This window comes from Haliotis cracherodii, unplaced genomic scaffold (assembly GCF_022045235.1).
Source record: "Haliotis cracherodii isolate W230 unplaced genomic scaffold, xgHalCrac1.p SCAF_6, whole genome shotgun sequence".
NCBI lineage: Eukaryota > Metazoa > Mollusca > Gastropoda > Lepetellida > Haliotidae > Haliotis > Haliotis cracherodii.
This window is the reverse complement of record NW_027266319.1, coordinates 68,401,124-68,418,473: the sequence shown is the minus strand read 5'-3', so window position 1 is coordinate 68,418,473 and position 17,350 is coordinate 68,401,124. Positions and strand designations below refer to the sequence as shown.

The window sequence follows — 17,350 nt, the reverse complement described above, 5'->3', positions numbered from 1 at the left end:
AACAATTTAAATCAACAAAAATGCTACGATTAAAATCACAGCAAAATGAAAAGATACTGTGAATGATACCGGACTTACGTACCTTCCCAGGGGGACAATTGTTTTACGATACTTCAACCCCCTGTGAAGATACAGCCACTAACAATTCAAGTCATGAATTCAATTCACCAAATTAAAATCACTTTCTATAAACTATGCATATTATAATCAAAATTTATCTATTAATTCTATTTCTTTTAAAAAACCGATGAGTAAATGAGCACTGATACTAAAAAGATCCTTGATGGACGAAACTTTGAAATACTTATCCCTTGTAATGGAAAAATCAATACAGTCAAGCAGGACATGCTTGACTGTGATTCTCTCATCACAAGGGATACAAAACGGAGGATCCTCACCTTTTAATAGATATTCGTGTGTATATCTTGAATGGCCAATACGACATCGTCGTAAAATGACCTCTTCAAATCTGGACTGACACCCCAAGTAGGTGTAACCGAGAGTTGGCTTAATTTGATGTAATTTATTGATACCTACTTGGGTGTCCCACTTCATTTGCATAAGATCTCTGATGTAACATCTGATCACAGGTTTATAATCACTGTATGGAATTAGAAGTGGTGTCACAGATTTGTTGAGGGCTGCTTTAGCTGCAGCATCAGCCATTGTGTTGCCTTTTATGCCCACATGACTGGGCAACCAACAAAAGACGATGTCGTATTGGCCAGTTGAAAGATCATTATAAAGTTCTAAAATGTTTAAAATGATTGGATGACTTGAAGAGACTTTTTTTAGTGCCTGAAGACAAGATAAAGAATCAGAAAAGATTATAAATCGTTTATATACAGATTGTTTTTGAATGTATCCCAAGGCTGTAAGGATAGCATTGGCCTCAGCAGTGAATATAGAGCTATTATCTGGTATTCTGGACGATAAATGTTTTGATCCAATGACGGTGGCAGATGCTACTTGGCCACCATCCTTGGATCCATCAGTAAAGATTGAACGGTGAGTGTCGTATTTATTTCTTAACTGTAAATATGCTTGTTGATATATGAGTGGATTGGTCTCAGATTTTATAAAACGTGTGAGGGAAATGTCTACTTCTGGCCTCACCAACTGCCAGGGAGGAGAAGACAAAAGGCGGTAAGGAGAGATTAGATCTAAATCTATATGGGCAGCAATAACATTGGATTTAATCCGAATTCCAAGTGGGGGAACCAGCTTTGGTTTCCTCAGAAACAGTTCTTCATATTGAGGATGAAAAACGGAGGCATATGCAGGATTAGAAGGGTTAGAGTGTAATTTTGTGATATATTGAAGGGATAATTTAATACGGCGTAGTTTCAAAGAGGGTTCATCAGCCTCGACATAGAGACTGTCAACAGGAGAAGTTCTAAAAGCACCGAGGCACAGTCTAAGTCCCTGATGGTGGATTGAATCTAACTTTTTTAAATTACTCTTGCAAGCTCCAGCATACACAATGGAGCCATAGTCTAATTTAGAGCGGATTAATGATCTATAAAGGTGAAGGAGGGTTGTCTGATCCCCTCCCCACTTAGAATTCGATACGACTTTCAACAAATCGAGGGCCTTCAGGCATTTAGTCTTTAAATATTTAATATGTGGCAAAAACGTCAAATGGTGGTCGAAAATCAATCCCAGAAATTTGGCCTCTTTTACAACCTTAATTGGAGTACCATCTAAAGAGAGCTCTGGGTCTTTATGAGTTTTATATTTCCGACAGAAATGTATACAATTTGTCTTTGTCTGTGAGAACTTAAATCCATTCTCAAGACACCATTTTTGAATTTTATTAAGACACAACTGTAACTGTCTTTCAATTGTACGCATATTTTTACCACGACATGAAATATTAAAATCATCCACAAACAATGACCCATCGATTGAGTCATTTAATACTTTAGATAAACTATTTATTTTGATGCTAAACAAGGTAACAGACAAAATACTGCCTTGTGGAACCCCCTGATCCTGATTGTAATGATCAGACAGGGTTGATCCAACACGAACTTGAAATTGTCTGTCCGTTAAAAATTGTGATACAAATTGAGGCAAGCGGCCTCTTAAACCAAAGTCATGTAAATCTTTTAAAATACCATGCTTCCAAGTGGTATCGTAAGCTTTTTCAAGATCGAAAAAGATAGATACAGCATGTTGTTTGTTTATAAAAGCATTTTTAATGAATGATTCTAAACGAACCAAATGATCAATTGTACTTCGGTTTTTACGAAAACCGCATTGGATATCACTGATTAAATTGTTGGTTTCTAAAAACCAAACTAAGCGATTATTCACCATGCGCTCCATGGTTTTACAAACACAGCTAGTTAATGAAATAGGTCGGTAATTGGATGGATCTGTATGATCCCTGCCAGGCTTTGGTATGGGTACAACGATGGCATTTCTCCACGAAGGAGGAAAATGTCCCGTTGTCCAAATATCATCAAAAATATTCAGGAGTGTTGTAAGACAAGATTCAGGCAAGTGTTTTAGAAGCTGATAATGGATATCATCAGCACCAGTTGCAGTATCATGAGCTTGTGCTAAAGCAGTATGTAGCTCATGTAGTGAAAATACTTCGTTAAAATCTTCGCCATTGTCAGAAATAAAATTGATTTTTTTCTTTTCTTGCTGTTGTTGAAACTTCTGAAACTTTGGATTATAATTTGACGAAGAAGAATGTTTGGCTAAAGTTTCGCCCAGTTTGTTTGCAATATCTGACTTGTCTGTCAATAAATTATTGTCATCTTTGAGATGATGAATACTTGATTTGGAACCTTTGCCTTTAATTTTTTGGATCATGTTCCACACCTTTGACATAGGCGTGCGAGAATTTATTTTGGAAACATAATCCTTCCAGGTCTGTCGTTTATTGAGTTTAAAAATTCGGCGAGCCTTGGCATAATTAATTTTTACATTATTCAAATTATGGACAGTAGGATGGCGTCGAAAGTATTTCTCGGCCTTCTTCCTACGCTTCCTAGCTTGTTTGCATTCATAAGTAAACCATGGTTTACGAATATGTGGGTTCACAGAGGACTTAGGAATAGTTTCATCAGCTATACCTTTCAGTTGATCGGAAAACAACTGAATCGGGTCATGTACATCCATAAAAAGTTCATGTTGCAATTTGTCAGTACATATATTCAGAAATAACGGCCAATTTGCCTTAGAAAAATTCCATCTTGTTATAGGTGGATCATCAGTTGGGTTTATAGCTGTAAGCACTGTCGGAAAATGATCACTTCCACAAAGGTCATCATGGACTGACCACTCAAAATCATTATATAAGTTAGAATCTGTGATTGACAGATCTAATGCAGTGTACGTACCTGTTGCAGGATGTAAATATGTTTTCGAGCCGTCGTTGAAGATGCATAGATTATTGTTAGCAATAAAATCCTCAAGGATTTTCCCTTTATTATTTGAAGAGGAACTTCCCCATAGAGGGTTATGCCCATTAAGATCACCCATGATGATACAGGGCTTAGGGAGTTGGTCAAATAAATCCTGAAGGTCAGACTGCTGCAAATTTGAGGATGGAGAAATATATAGGGAACAAAGTGTTAAAGTTATTTGTAGAGTAAGACGGACAGCAACAGCCTGAAGGTTACATTTGAGATGAACAGGACTGTGGATGATGCCCTGCCTCACCAAAATGGAAGCACCGCCAGTGGCTTTATCACCCGGAGGTGAAAAAGAATGATAAGAATTGTACTGACGCAATTCAAATTTATCAGTATGCTTAAGATAGGTCTCTTGTAAACTAAAAGCTGATGGTTTATAGTCTTGTGCTAATAATTGAACTTCATTAAAATTATTCCTAAGTCCTCTGCAATTCCACTGAATTAATTTAGGACAATGTGTCATGGTGGTTCTATGGGGGATCTCTCACGGGCACGTGAGGAAGAAGGACTCCTACTATTGCTCTGGGACGATGGGGTTACATCCATGTCCAGAGCACCAAAGGAGTTGTGGAGAAGAACCTCTGAAGACGAGGATTTTATGGTAGTCTGTTTTCTGTTTATTTTTTTTCTTTCTTTCCTTGTTAGAGTAGTAACGGCAGATTTGATAGTAGCTGGTTCTGCAGCCTCTGGCTCTTTAGGACCAGACTCAACATCAGATTCATCAGTCAATGGTTCAGATGAGCTTATTGTTTGAGTCGAAGAACTATTGGAGGTTATGACAGAAGATATCCTAACAGGTTGATCTGACGTAATCCATGTCAAATCAGTCTGGATAGAAATTGATACTGTGGGAGGAGTTGAAGGAGTAGAGATAGCTGTAGCAGCAGAATAGGTTCTGGTCAGTGGAGTTGGAGGAGATTGATTTTCAATAAGCTTCTTAGCTTCGTAAAACGAGATATTGTTTTCATGTTTGAGTTTCAGGATTTTTGATTGCTTTTGCCATTCAGGACATAATCTTGATGAAGCCAGATGTTGACCTTTGCAGTTTACACATTTTATGTCAGCTGTACAGTCGGTGTTGTCGTGGCCGTCACCACAGCGTTGACAGACGACAGAGTGAACACAAGATTTTGATCCGTGTCCAAACTTTTGGCACTTGAAACATCGGAGTGGATTGGGGACATACACCTCCACTCCGATGTTAAGATAACCAGCTTTAATAGATGTAGGTAGGGTGGACAGTGCAAAAGTTAGCATATACGTGTTAGACGGGATGGTGCCACCGTCTCTAGATTTCATTGTAAAGCGCTTAACTGCAGTTACCCCTTGACTTGTCAATTCATCTGTAATGTCTTGCTCCGACATGTCCGACAGGCAACGAGCTCTGTCTCGAACAATGCCTCGGCAAGAATTCAAGGTTTTGTGCACGGAGACAGCAACCTCAATATTACCAAACGTAGTTAAAGATAGCAGATTCAGAGATTGTTGTCTACGTGAACACTCAACAAGTAGAGCGCCACTACGAAGCCGTGTCACATTTTTAACCTCTCCGCATATTCCTGAAACAGCTTTTGAAATAGCGAAAGGATTAAGCTTCAAGGGTTCTTTATCAGCTGCCTCGATCACAATAAATCGTGCCCAGGAGTCCAGTCCACGAGATAGTTTATCATTTTGATCAGTGTCATCTAGATCCACATGTCTGCGTTTTGATCGGTTTGAACCAGGGTATTGGTTAGACATGATGAAATAAAGTAGTTCAGCACCCCTGCTCCCCACCCACCACGGAGTGTTACAAAGAACGGTGTTTTTGTGCAACGGATATCCAAGATGCAAACACCAGGGATACAGGGATGTTATACTCCAGTAAATATGACGCAAATAGCAATATTTGTATACCAAATTAAATGCCAGGCTGGCTCGGCCCATGACAAGAAATTGGACACATACCGAATTTGGAGGTCAATATCACCAGATTGGCCCATGAGCCACCGCCTTCAGGCATAAGACTCTAGGCAAATTGTTACATTAATAGTTTGAGAATTCACGCATGTTATACACAACCAAGTCAAAAGAATACATTTATAAAAATCACGTGTGTGCATACACAATTTTATGCACAGGGCTTGGCGTGACCAGCCGATTGATAAGACCGGGCCCATCTTACCACCCGTCTAGGCGAAGTAAGGGTCGAAGTAGTGTGTTGGGCAAAGGAACACTGTTCCTGGAACCAGTGCCCTCAACTACCAGACTCCCGTCCTCCGCCGACACAGGGACGCAACCCACGGCAAACGGGCTGCCCACTTTGGTCGCCTCTTACGACCAGCAATGGGAGGCTGTGGAAATATTCTACCCCGGTTCCACACGGGGGAAGAGCTATTAGCGCTACCCAGCACTCACCACGAGGAGGTTGCTCTTCACGAGTGCCGTTCATCCAAATGATTGTCTTAGATAGTTGCATTGATTTACATACACTCGTAAGATTTGTAACAATTTCTGGATTTCATTAAGACATTAGAAAGTTAAACTGATGTAAAGTTGGATATAAGTTTTAATTTGGGGATATAAACAAACTCCTGAGATTGTCATAAGCATAACACACAAGTACAACATGGGAAATAATAAAATAATAGTTTTGAATTTGAAATGATTTTTTTATGATCGTACATATTTATTGATTGTGAATAACTCATATTCACATATCAATTATTTAATTATAGAAAACGTTATGGTTATGGTGTTGTATATGAGAGATCCAGTATACCCATTTTATAAATATTTACTGATTGCCTCTCTTCACCAAGAATGCCTCTAACCTGGTTTTTCGTTGTTTGAAAGATAGTGACAATTCAATCTATATGCCACGAATTAGTATAAACCTTGTTTCACATTCAACTACAGCCACAGAAATGTTCAGTCTTCCTGGCTGTGCTTGGGGGGTGGATTCATTCAATTTGAGTTTTATCTGTTTGCTGAAACATCATGTGATGTACTGAAATCCAAAAATATATGCTTTGCTATAAATTGAGCTACAGTTATGGGACTTGAACTTGAAATGTATACCTCAATACAAGAATGGACATCATGCAAACAGTAAATACAAATCACTTAGTCACAAGGTAACAAATGAAATCAGCATCTGTTTAAAAAAACCCAGACATAATCCAAACTGGAAATACTAACTAAATAAGCTAGAACCATGATTATTCTGTTTTCCGTACCAATTAAGTAAGGAAGTTTTATTATACAAACTAGAAGTTCCAATAACTATTGTTATAATCTGAGAAAGAACCAGGTGACCAGATTTAGGTTTTCAAGCAGTAAGAAAGTATTTTGTGTAACCGGAAATAGACAATTCTAACACCAAATGCCTTTCAGATGAAGCTTTAATAAGCTTTATTGCAAGAAAAGCTGCAACCATTGGACTTTCAGGTATATAATAAGAATGTGTTTTCCGAAACTGCAAATGACGTTATACAAAAACAGGAATAACTACTTTTCTTGTTGTCAACTGAGCTAGAAATATGATTTATATGGTTTATGATTTTAAGTACATATGCTTTGTCCGAAACCAGACGTTACAAGTATACTGAACCAAATTAAAAACTTCACAATCCTAAAATGTTAACATTTTGACCAGTTATCATTGTGGGCCCTTATTGTGTATTTAAACAGTAATGGCCACGTATTGTCTTCAGATAACACCCGTTTTTGTGCAGAAGAATCGAACAAAATCATGTGCACAGCACTATGTTGGCAAAAGTGTTTTTTCACGTGCAACTGGTCACGTGGCCATAATACCGCACGTGTTAGCAGTCATTAACAAAAAAAGAAAAACACAAGAAAACAAAAGTTTTTACGGCCATTTGTCATGCCACGCCTTTCAAATGTGCAACGTGAATGTGCCTTCGGCATGTTGCAGACGGGAACGTCCGTAGCTGAAGTCGCAAGGACGATGGGTTGTAGTCGACGGACTGTTTATGATTTACAGACGCGTCTACAGCAAACGGGTACCACCGCTGATCGCCCTGATCAACCAGAAATTAACTGTTTAGGGGTATACTGAGTGCGCAAACTGTTCGAACCCGTCTGAGAACTGCTCACCTTCAAGCATGACGGCCATACTGCGGTCCGATTCTGACTCATTTACTCAGACGTCAACGTCAGTTGTGGGCACAGCGACGCTTAACATGGACTCAGAGGAAGTAGAATCAAGTCGTCTTCAGTGATGAATCCCGATTTAATCTTCGATTTGCTGATGGCAGGGCGAGGGTGTGGAGGCGCCGTCATGAACGTTACGCCCAATGTTGTGTACAGGAAGTTGACAGATTTCGAGGCGGAAGTGTCATGATGTGGGGTGCTTTCTATGGCAATGTACGTTCCAGGCTTCTTGTCATCCGTGGAAACCTCAACGCTGCTGCTTAACGCGACCAGGTACTGGCACAAGAAATTCTGCCTTTTATGGCAGCACATGGACCCGGTTTGATCTTCCAACACAACAATGCCAGACCCCACACAGCAATTTTGACAAGGAATTTCCTTCAGAATGCGGGAGTCAATATCATGGACTGGCCGTCAAGGTCTCCCGACCTCAATCCCATCGAACACGTCTGAGATGCTCTTGGCAGAGGTCTGCGCACTCTCCAGAACCAACCACAGAATTTACAAGATCTTGGCACCATTTTGCAGCAACAATGGCGTCGTCTTCCCAATCATGTGTTCACAAGCTTCACAAGGTCCATGTGGAGGCGTTGTGTTGTGTGGCAGTTGTCAATGCACATGGTGGCCATACACGCTACTGAACTTGTGTGCCATCACATTCTCGTGCTTGGGACTTATGATTTAAACTGTTGATGTTATTACCGAATACCGTAGGTGCTTGGAACAAATTATGGTTACCACCGTTAATTAAGATCCTTCTTTGGACATTAATGATTAAAAATTACCTTCTCTGATATATGGGATTACTTTTAAAAATGTGAAGTTTTTAATTTGAGTCAGTATATATCTTCAAACAAACTGGGCTGAATAATGTATTTTTATCTGGTTCCAATTGAACGGACAAAAGATATCTGTTGACTTTCCTTAAAGAGACCAGGTGCATTTACACCTTAAGGTTATCTGATATCTCACCCACATGGTGATAAGGTACAGTAACAGAGCTAGGGTGAATACATAAAATATGAAAATATCATCTTCTGAAGTAAAAAAACCCATACCTACAAAACACTCTTTCATCACACACATAGTAAACGACTTTGATTACTACTAGTGCTTGCATTTATCGATCAGAATCAATCACAGTTCTGGTCGGCTTGTTTGCTGTTGGGGCCTGTCACGAAGGTGTTGTTTTGCAAATTGTGGAGTTGGCATTAAAATGTGGGAATTGAAGTTTATTCAGCCAAGGAGCAAAAATACTCATTGGTCTAGTGGTAAATGGTCAGCCCGGAGAGCGGACAGTCGGGAGTTGGATCCTTAGTCGTATCTCAGTAGAAGTTGTTGGCGCTCGGCATTAAGGTTCTACAACAAGATCTGATCGACTCCGAGTCAGTATACTGTTTCTGAATGGGGCATTCAGGTTTAACTTGACCTGTGAACATGGAATATTGCTGAGTGCGGCGTAAAAAATCAAAAAACAAAAACAAATCATGTTTAACTGCTTCATGGTACTTGTATCTCAGTGGGCTAGCATGATAAAATTGGCATTGGTCCGGACTAGTACGCCCTCCACACACATACACTATAAAAGTGCAGTAATCTTGAACGCGACGTAAAACCTCATTTCACCTCACACTAGATACAAGAAAATTGATGCTGAACTTTGTTGACATTTAAGCTGTTGACATCAATAAAGGGGACAGATGAGCTGCAGTGAAGGACACTATTTTATATGGCTACACGATTATACCAGAAGTGTTGGCAGTAGTGTTAGAATTTCATTTATTCTTAACTTATTTTGAAACTATTCCAGGCTATCTTCACTGATCCTTTCTTATAAGTATTGTACTTTAGTTTCAGTTTACAACATGGGAAGAATGTGTCACCTTGTATGACATGGCTGGACTGTTTGAAACAGAAGATATCAAAGATGAATACATATTGAATATTATCCAAGGAAAGGTCGCATTCACTGGAAAGGTAAAAACATGTCTCTTTTTTCTCTGAAGAATAGTGGTGCATGGCTGGCTCTGTGAAGTAGCAATCCTTCTCACGTACAACTCAATTTGGAAAATAAATATTTAATTAATACTAATTTATCGATTGATATGAACGTATTACATGATTTATAACATAATTTATGAAAGCTTTTATAAGAAGAAGACATGTGTAATGATGTTTTTGAATAATTCATTACTTTGTAGTTTCTTTATGTCATTCGTCTTTGTTGAAATGTGTCATTCTGCATGTATTTAGATTGATTCAAAATGCAGTAATTATCTTAATAGCATAGTTCTATTGTATTGATGAAAAGGAAGACCTTGACGTGTGTCTTCCTTTTCATCAATACAATAGAACTATGCTATTAAGATAATTTAGTTTATACACTTGGTTGTACTGTAACCATATATGTAGGGTGTAATACCCTTTCAACTAGATCACTTGTTCTCCTTGCTGGTTTTGCTCCGGGGATGTTGTAAATCTCTCAAAGTATAAGTCAGATTTGTTGCTCACAGTCCATTTGTTAAAGAAGGATATTTTGATAATATAAAACAAGGTCCTCAGATGGCTTTATGTAGCCTGACCTGTTTATGCACAACACATGCCTAGGGGATGCATTAAAGATTCTTATAGTACTTCTCATCAACTCGCAAATCTAGCACTTTTCTGATCTGGACTTTAAATATACAGAGAGAACCTCTCTTGTCAGCCGTGAGGCTCTGAATCCCTGCACCACTCCCAGACAACTAACAAAATACTATCGATGACAATTTTAGCTTCTCCCACCGAAATAATGTTTAAATCACCGGAGAAGATTCATAAGATAATCTCAATAAAAGCTTATTTCAGTTCTTTCAAGTGGGTAATTCAGTCGTGCTATCAAACTCTTGTCTAAAATAACTTGGTTAACCACCTAAATTCATTGGTCGATCACACCTAGCACATCAGTCAATCGACTGTAGGATGAAAACCAAATACTATGTCAAACTGGTAGGCGCAAGAAGACCCTTTATCAGACCATTCCAAACAAGCAGTACATCTTACAATATGTGGTCACGTCAAGCCAACCATCGCACGTCAGTATTAAGAAGAGGCTGACCAGTCCACCACAAAGACCGCACGGTTGTCAGATGGGGCACCTGACAAGACACCTGACAATTATCATGGTAGAAGCCACTACCTAAACAGGATTCCAGGATGTCACAATCTCAACAAGCACCTCGCATCATACCATAGTTCCTGAGGGACAGCAGGCCCTCTATCAGTTATGGATCCTCCTTCTCCTTTGCTGGTTGTTGGAAGACCATTGTAACTGTTCAGCCTCCGTGAGTCATGGCACGATATCACAGACTCCATATTTTCTCAGAATCATGGACACCTACCGGGTATTACCCGTGTTATAAAATGCTATTATCCATTGCTGATAGTAAATGTCCTAGCTGGGCATCGCCTGTCAGACTTTTGCTGAGCCATTATGATTTTAGGGATGTGTGAGTTGAACAAAGTGTTAGCAATGCAGAATTATTGAATTGTCTACGCTACCGAGACAAGATCCTGCAGCGCCATGTTGTCCCCTTCATCAACGTCAATGCTAGCATCTTTCAGCAGACCCCACGTTTCTGTGTCAGAACAACATGCCAACGTTGCCCTGGGCTGCCCGCTCGCCAGACTTGTTCCCTATCAAACATCCCTGAGACGTGATGGGCTGTCAACATTAACCACCACCACAGACACTTCAGGAACTGTTTGTGGCACGAGACAAGAATGGCAGAAGATTCCCCGGGCTGGTATTCCGTCTTTGATCATGTCTATGGGCAGTCGGTGCCATGAGGTGATAGCAGCTTGAGGAGGCCATAATCGTTACTGAATTTCCACCTATCCCTGACGTCTTTGCGCCTGTTTCTGTTCAGTGCATATTGTAGAGCAATAATTTACCTTTACATTCCACTATTTATAATATACTTTTCCAAATTAGAAACGCAATACGTATACTTTTGGCCATAAAAGTAAACTTAGCGGACCAACAGGTGCAAAAAGAAGAAGTTTAATTTGTTATAGTGTCAGTGATAAATTTTCCGGATCAAAATGATCACAACAAGGACATTCAAACCATTAGTCGGGAAATATGTACGAATCGGAAAAAAAGTAAAGGGCAGGGCTTTCGATTACCTGGCATCTGCGAAAATCGAACAGTGACAGTTCAACAACATGCCAAGCTTATCAGAACTTCAAAGAAACAATATCACAGGCCGCCTGCAGGAAGACGAATCCCGATCAGCTGTAGCCATGGTAGCGCCAATTGGTCATCACAAGGTTATGGGATCGGTTTCAACAGCATGGGTCAACATGTGATTGGCCAAGGTCGGGGCGACTAAGAGTAAACACACCCGCCCAAGATCGCTTCATCCGACCGCGCCACCTACGTGGAATGACGACTACGGCGACCTCAACGGCAACCCCAAATCCCAGACTGCATAGAATCTCTGACAAGACCATACGAAACCATTTAAGAGCAGCTGGTTTACAAGCAAGAAATCCGGTTTGACGCACCTTATTGAGTAGACAACATTGTCAACAACGACTGCATTAATGTCGTCAACAGTGGGTATGGCCTCAACTGCGAAGGAGAGATTTCTGGTTCAATGACGAATCAAGATGTCTCCTCCATCGAGGGGATGGAAGAGCAAAGGACTACGGACGTAGGGGAGAACGTTAACCTTGCAACTGCTTACAGGAACTAGACAGGTTAGGTGGGGGTAGCATTATAATGTGGGCTGCTATCTCTCATCATGGCAGGACCGTGTTGGTCCATATCCAGGTCAATCTTACAGCTCAACGATGCATCAACAAAATTCCTCCCAATAGCAGTTAATGGCAATGGTGTATTCCATCAGGACAATGCTTGACTGCATACATCACGGATCACAAAAGCCTGTCTACACAACAACCATTTGAACCACAACGGTAGAGCAGCTGTTGGATGAATTGGATAGATGGCTACCCCGGTGTCAACGACAACCCCATACGTTGCAGCTGTTGGCTTTTGCGTTGGAGGCCGAGTTGGCTACCATTCGTATACTCGTCTCTTCCATGGACAGGTGGCTATCGATTCCAACAGGGTGGGATTTCTTGTTGCTTTGAAACTTCCAACTTTTCATTAAATGGAAGATGATCAGCCTCCAGCAGCAAATTCCTGCCATTTCTAGTGGTACCAGATTGTGTTTGGCCCATGATGTAGGTAATAGCACTCAGCACCCCGCTCCCCACCCACCATGGAGTGTCCTCAAGGACAGTGCTGCAGTGGAAGCCAGGCTGCAACACCACGCCTACAGGGTTGGTGTACTCCAGCAAATACAACACGAAAAGCTACATTTGTCAACCCAAAGAAATGCCAAGCTGGTTCAGCACATGACAGAACATTGGTGACATGTAGAATTTGGAGGTTGACATCACCACATTGGCCAATGAGCCACCGCCTTCTGGCATAAGACTCTATCTAGGCAATACTTAGATCTCCCCAAGTAGATTATCATATATCATAATTAAAAATTGTTTGATATGATATTTCCAAAATGACACTTTTCCAAGAACAGGGCAAGGCGTGACCGATTGATAGAACCGGGCCCATTCTACCAACCGTCTAGGTGAAGTCAGGGTCGAAGTGGTGTGTTGGGCAACAAAAACACCTTTTCCTGGCTCCAATGCCTTCAATTACGAGAATCATCATCAACCAGCAGAGGGCGCAAACCATGATAAATGGGTTGCCCAATTCAGTCGCCTTTACGACCAACAATGGTGTGCTGAGGACACATTCTGTCCAGAGTCCACACGCGCGAGATTCGCACTACCAATCACCCACCATGTAGATGTTGCTCTTCATGTGTGCCAGGGTGGGTCAGACGGTAAGACAACAGAGTAGCCAAGATAGTAGCTATTGTTCCTATGTTTGCTGTTTTGAATCCCAGTTAAAAGTGTAATATAACTGAGACCTACATCACTTAATAGGGTGTTCCTCCCAGATTAAGCTGACATGCCTTGATATGACTTGAATTCTGTTATAAGTGGCATTAAACCTAACTCCCTCACTCTATCGTAAAAGTAACAACTTTGTTTTCACCACTAATATGTGCAGATTTCCTCAACTACCATGAATGTTTGAATGCAGTATGTATCTAAATGTCCAACTCTGAGCAGCAGGTTACCTTTTCAAGGATTGGTTATTATCTGTGGTACCAACGCCCGCCTCCAACAACTTTGTTGTTGATGTGGCATACACTCAGTGGGTTTCATGTTTGGGAAAACCAAATGAATGGTTGACATTATCAAATAATCACTTCATTTATATAATAATCACTTTTTTGACAATTTTCACAAAACCATTTCACCAATTGTAAATAATTCCTTTGTTGATTGTGGATGTGCCATCTTTATTGACAGTAATGACAGAACGATCTTACCAAGGTTATGTTAGATCTGTTCTACCTCAGTGAGGTGATCTATCTTTGGTTGTTGTTGGTTTATAACTCGTATTTAAATTGTAAAATTTGTGATATTTAAGCTTGTGTTGATTGGACTTTGAATATTTGAAATAACTCATTCACTCACAAGATCACGGGGCCCATTTTGATGCAACTCAAAAAGTGTCCTTTAACATAAGATAAAGTAAAGTCAGTGCCTTTAATCTTAGTGAAGCATCTTAAAATACACTGTTCATACATTGTTTAAAGGTTAAGAAGTATTGTTGAAAAATAGAGAACATAGATAGTATCAATACATTAGATTTAGAAGACTTAGAACTAGATGGTACCATGTAATGGTAAGCTTTGTTGAATTAACTTGGGTTGACGTATGAATAACTTCAGAACATATCAACCTCCTAAGCTTTGGATTTCCTTTTAATTTCCAGCTTAGTCATGTGCTTAAGCCTACACCACAAGCCAGTTCAGAAGCACAAACAAACGTGTCATGTGTTGTCATTGTTTTGAAGCCAGGAATGCAACTTCCTCGAAACTTAAAGAGAATGATTACATTAGTTCATCGGACTGGTGGTGAAGGAGGTACGTACAGAATGTATTTATATTTATAAATGTAAAGCATGAGTGTAGAATATAATTTCTTCTTCGGTAGAATGTAAAACTCTTATTTACACTCAGTTGCAAAGTTTGAACTCACGTTATGTATCTTTTCATAAGAGAGTCCATCTGCCTGACTGTTAGCAACAATCTTTATGTCACATCAATATAATTTTCACATAACATTTTCTACTTGCCCTTAACTAAAACAGAGTATACATTCCAGAACTTAAATAAGTTGATATGGCACAAGTTAAAATTCAGTTTGTTCTGCCACACACTTTCTGGCTGGTCATAGTGTTTAAGGTTTATATTTTGGCATATTATTATTTGATTTTGAAGATCAAAGAAAATTACTTAATAAATTAGCATGCAAACTGCTTATAACTTCAAAAGTGACATTTTCTGAAAGGATATTCAACAAACTGGTAACGTTTCACCTCCAAGATCAAGCCAACAGTTGAAATCACCAACAATTAAATGTTAATAGACGAGTGTTGATGAGGCCCTCTGCTCTTGTGAAAACTCCATGACTGAGGATTGCAAAAATGGATTCAAACAAACTCCAAAATGTGATGCATGAGAAGAATCGAAGCGCCATTTAAACCATTCGTTTGCAAATGAACTTCTAACTACATCTCATACTACCAACTCAGGGAGACCTCTTTCGTTAACCATCCAAAAAAAGGTATTTAGAAATGAGTCGGTATGCAATCCAAAGGATATTTCCAAATGAACGTTTCTGGTCGACGAGCATGTAAACAGTACGCTTCTGTCGATGTTTACTTTGACCCTGAACAGTCATGAATGGCTGACCATAATCTACTCCGATCTGTGTGAAGGCTCGAAGTGAAACTTCCATTCTCATTTTGGTTAAGGGAGCCATCAGTGATTGAACTGGCATTGCCTTATTCAATATTCAGTATGTGCCTGCACATTCCCATGACAGAATCGTTTCCATTCGAGAGATAATCTACTACCTTGTTGAAAATGAAGCTAATGTCACCCAGCTATTTTGGGGCAGAATTATTGGGACTTTTGTATCTAGAGGTGAATATCAAGGCATATTCCACACATCCCTTTTACCTCATGAGCCCACTGTCATCCAGCTGAGGATGACAGCTCAGACTTTTTGGCCTGATGGTAATGCCTTTCTGGACATCAATAGTCCCTCGGCACATTTGCTATGTTGATGATAATTCTCGTTCGATTTTATAATCTGTTGAGAAGGAACCTGTGAACCCAGGCATTCTCTCATGTGAGTCTAATCCATGTGGAGAGTCTAAAGGGTTCTCGTCGCCACGACTCATAGAGTACAGAAATATAAGCTTGCAGATTGACATCTATTTCTGTTAATCTCTTTCCGATCATCTACCTTGGTAGATTTCACCTTAGTTTCTGACCATTTCTAAATAAGAGGGCCCTCAACATCCCCATCAACTAGCAACCAACTGTTGAGTTGTTGCATCTCACAATCAAGTCATCAGGTTTGGCTGTGAAGGACTTGTAACATTCTGCATTTCACCAACCCTGTTATCAAAAAAGGGTTAGAAAACTCTGCTGTGATTTCTAATCCAGCACAACAAGTTCATGTTGTCAAACAAGAGGACCACCTTTTTAAGGTCAACATCAAGTGCTTCCATGATCATAGACCAAGCATCGATGTCATTATTCTGGGTAAAGTGACAGCTTTCAGTAGCAAAAGTTTGCTTTGTCAGCTACTATCCTGCTCAATGTGCCACCATTTGTGTAAGTAGTTCCTGCGTACACTACCGCTCAATATGCAATCTCTGAAGCATCAACATAGGTATGCTAAGTCAGAGAATTGATATTGTTATAAGTGCAAAGACACCTAGGAACCTGTACTGTTTCTAAACCGTTACAATCACCTAGCCATTGTTCTATTCTGTTTTTTCCGGACCAATCTGATTCAATCTGATGGGCCACTAAATGGAGAGGATGTAAGTCTAAATACCAACCTCAATTTCTTTGCTCTCTGTGAAAAATGAACTAACAATATACATTCTTCATACATACCTTGATCAAACAAGCAGCCCATAGATGTCCTTCCAAGTGGACTAAGTATTGCAACTGGATCATCAGTATGTTCAGTCACGTATCACAATGACTGGTGCAAATCCAAATGATTGACACCAATAATCAAATCAACCATACAGGGCTTTGCTACTTTTGGGAATCATACTTTACATCACTTATACTTTCAAGCTTAAATTCTACTGTTTTTGTCTCAAGTGATTCTGTGTTTAGAACATTTATTAGATCTGTTGTGATTGACCCTGCACTGTCTGCATTGGCATATGACTATGTGCTTGCATCATCCAACGAGGCATTTACTGTTATGCTCCTAGTCCCATGTTTTAGTAACACTTGAACTGTGTGAAGAGCTATCAAAGTATATGACATTGGGGGCAGGGTTACATGAGATCTTTCAGCTTCAACACGTTTTAGAGATTTTGTGTGTTTTGCATAATGACCCAAACTAACAATACTCATCATCTTTGGTTTAGCGTTATCTCTGTCTTTGAAGGCACAAGTAGATTTGTCAAAGTACTCATTCTTTATGGAGTTTCCATATGTAGTAATATGTTGTGGTTCTTTGAACAACCCGATATACCACATCACCTATTTTAGTGACATCTGTTACCAAGATCATTGCCCCAAAGACAACAG

The 17,350-nt window shown here is 39.8% G+C and overlaps 1 protein-coding gene across 2 annotated transcripts in view; it reads left to right on the top strand.

Moving 5' to 3' along the window:
• Positions 1 to 17,350, top strand: part of LOC139445127 (uncharacterized) — a 119,375-nt gene that overhangs the window by 92,997 nt on the left and 9,028 nt on the right. The window contains exons 5-6 of one of the 2 annotated variants that reach the window (XM_071226226.1): positions 9,447 to 9,566; positions 14,494 to 14,644. In XM_071226226.1, the coding sequence (XP_071082327.1) occupies positions 9,447 to 9,566; positions 14,494 to 14,644 (271 nt within the window). Of the gene's footprint in view, positions 1 to 9,440; positions 9,567 to 14,493; positions 14,645 to 17,350 lie in introns of both variants that reach the window. The other variant, XM_071226225.1, reaches the window with a different exon arrangement.